Genomic DNA, 323 nt, shown 5'->3' with positions numbered 1-323 from the left:
GTGACTTCTAGTCCCTAATAAAGAAAGAACAGATTGACTTATACTTACTTTTACAATGGCTTTGTATTTAATATCACAAGGAGCACAACGATTGAAGAAGGGTTGCCAGTGGACATCAACTGATTCAAGACACGCTGAATTTACCAGGAGGCTGCATTTCAAGATCTGGTCACTGACATACAATGCAAATTCACGAAATGTTGGAATGGACAAATCTGAAGAAAGTATAGATATGTTATTCGAGTTTTTTAGTGACTGGAAAAAGGAGTATTTTTTTTGCATGCTGACAATGTTTTCCCAAGAGAATCCTGTAAGCTTAGATA

General features: G+C 36.2%; 1 protein-coding gene across 1 annotated transcript in view; it reads right to left on the bottom strand.

The window, feature by feature from the left end:
- LOC119590542 (carbohydrate sulfotransferase 11-like) overlaps positions 1–323 on the bottom strand; it is a gene marked incomplete at its 5' end in the record, with an annotated part of 2,000 nt that overhangs the window by 479 nt on the left and 1,198 nt on the right. Inside the window, 1 exon segment of the mRNA XM_037939197.1 lies at positions 49–323. Coding sequence (XP_037795125.1) covers positions 49–323 — 275 coding nt within the window.

Source organism: Penaeus monodon, chromosome 27, assembly GCF_015228065.2.
Source record: "Penaeus monodon isolate SGIC_2016 chromosome 27, NSTDA_Pmon_1, whole genome shotgun sequence".
NCBI lineage: Eukaryota > Metazoa > Arthropoda > Malacostraca > Decapoda > Penaeidae > Penaeus > Penaeus monodon.
This window is presented reverse-complemented; position numbering and strand designations above follow the sequence as displayed.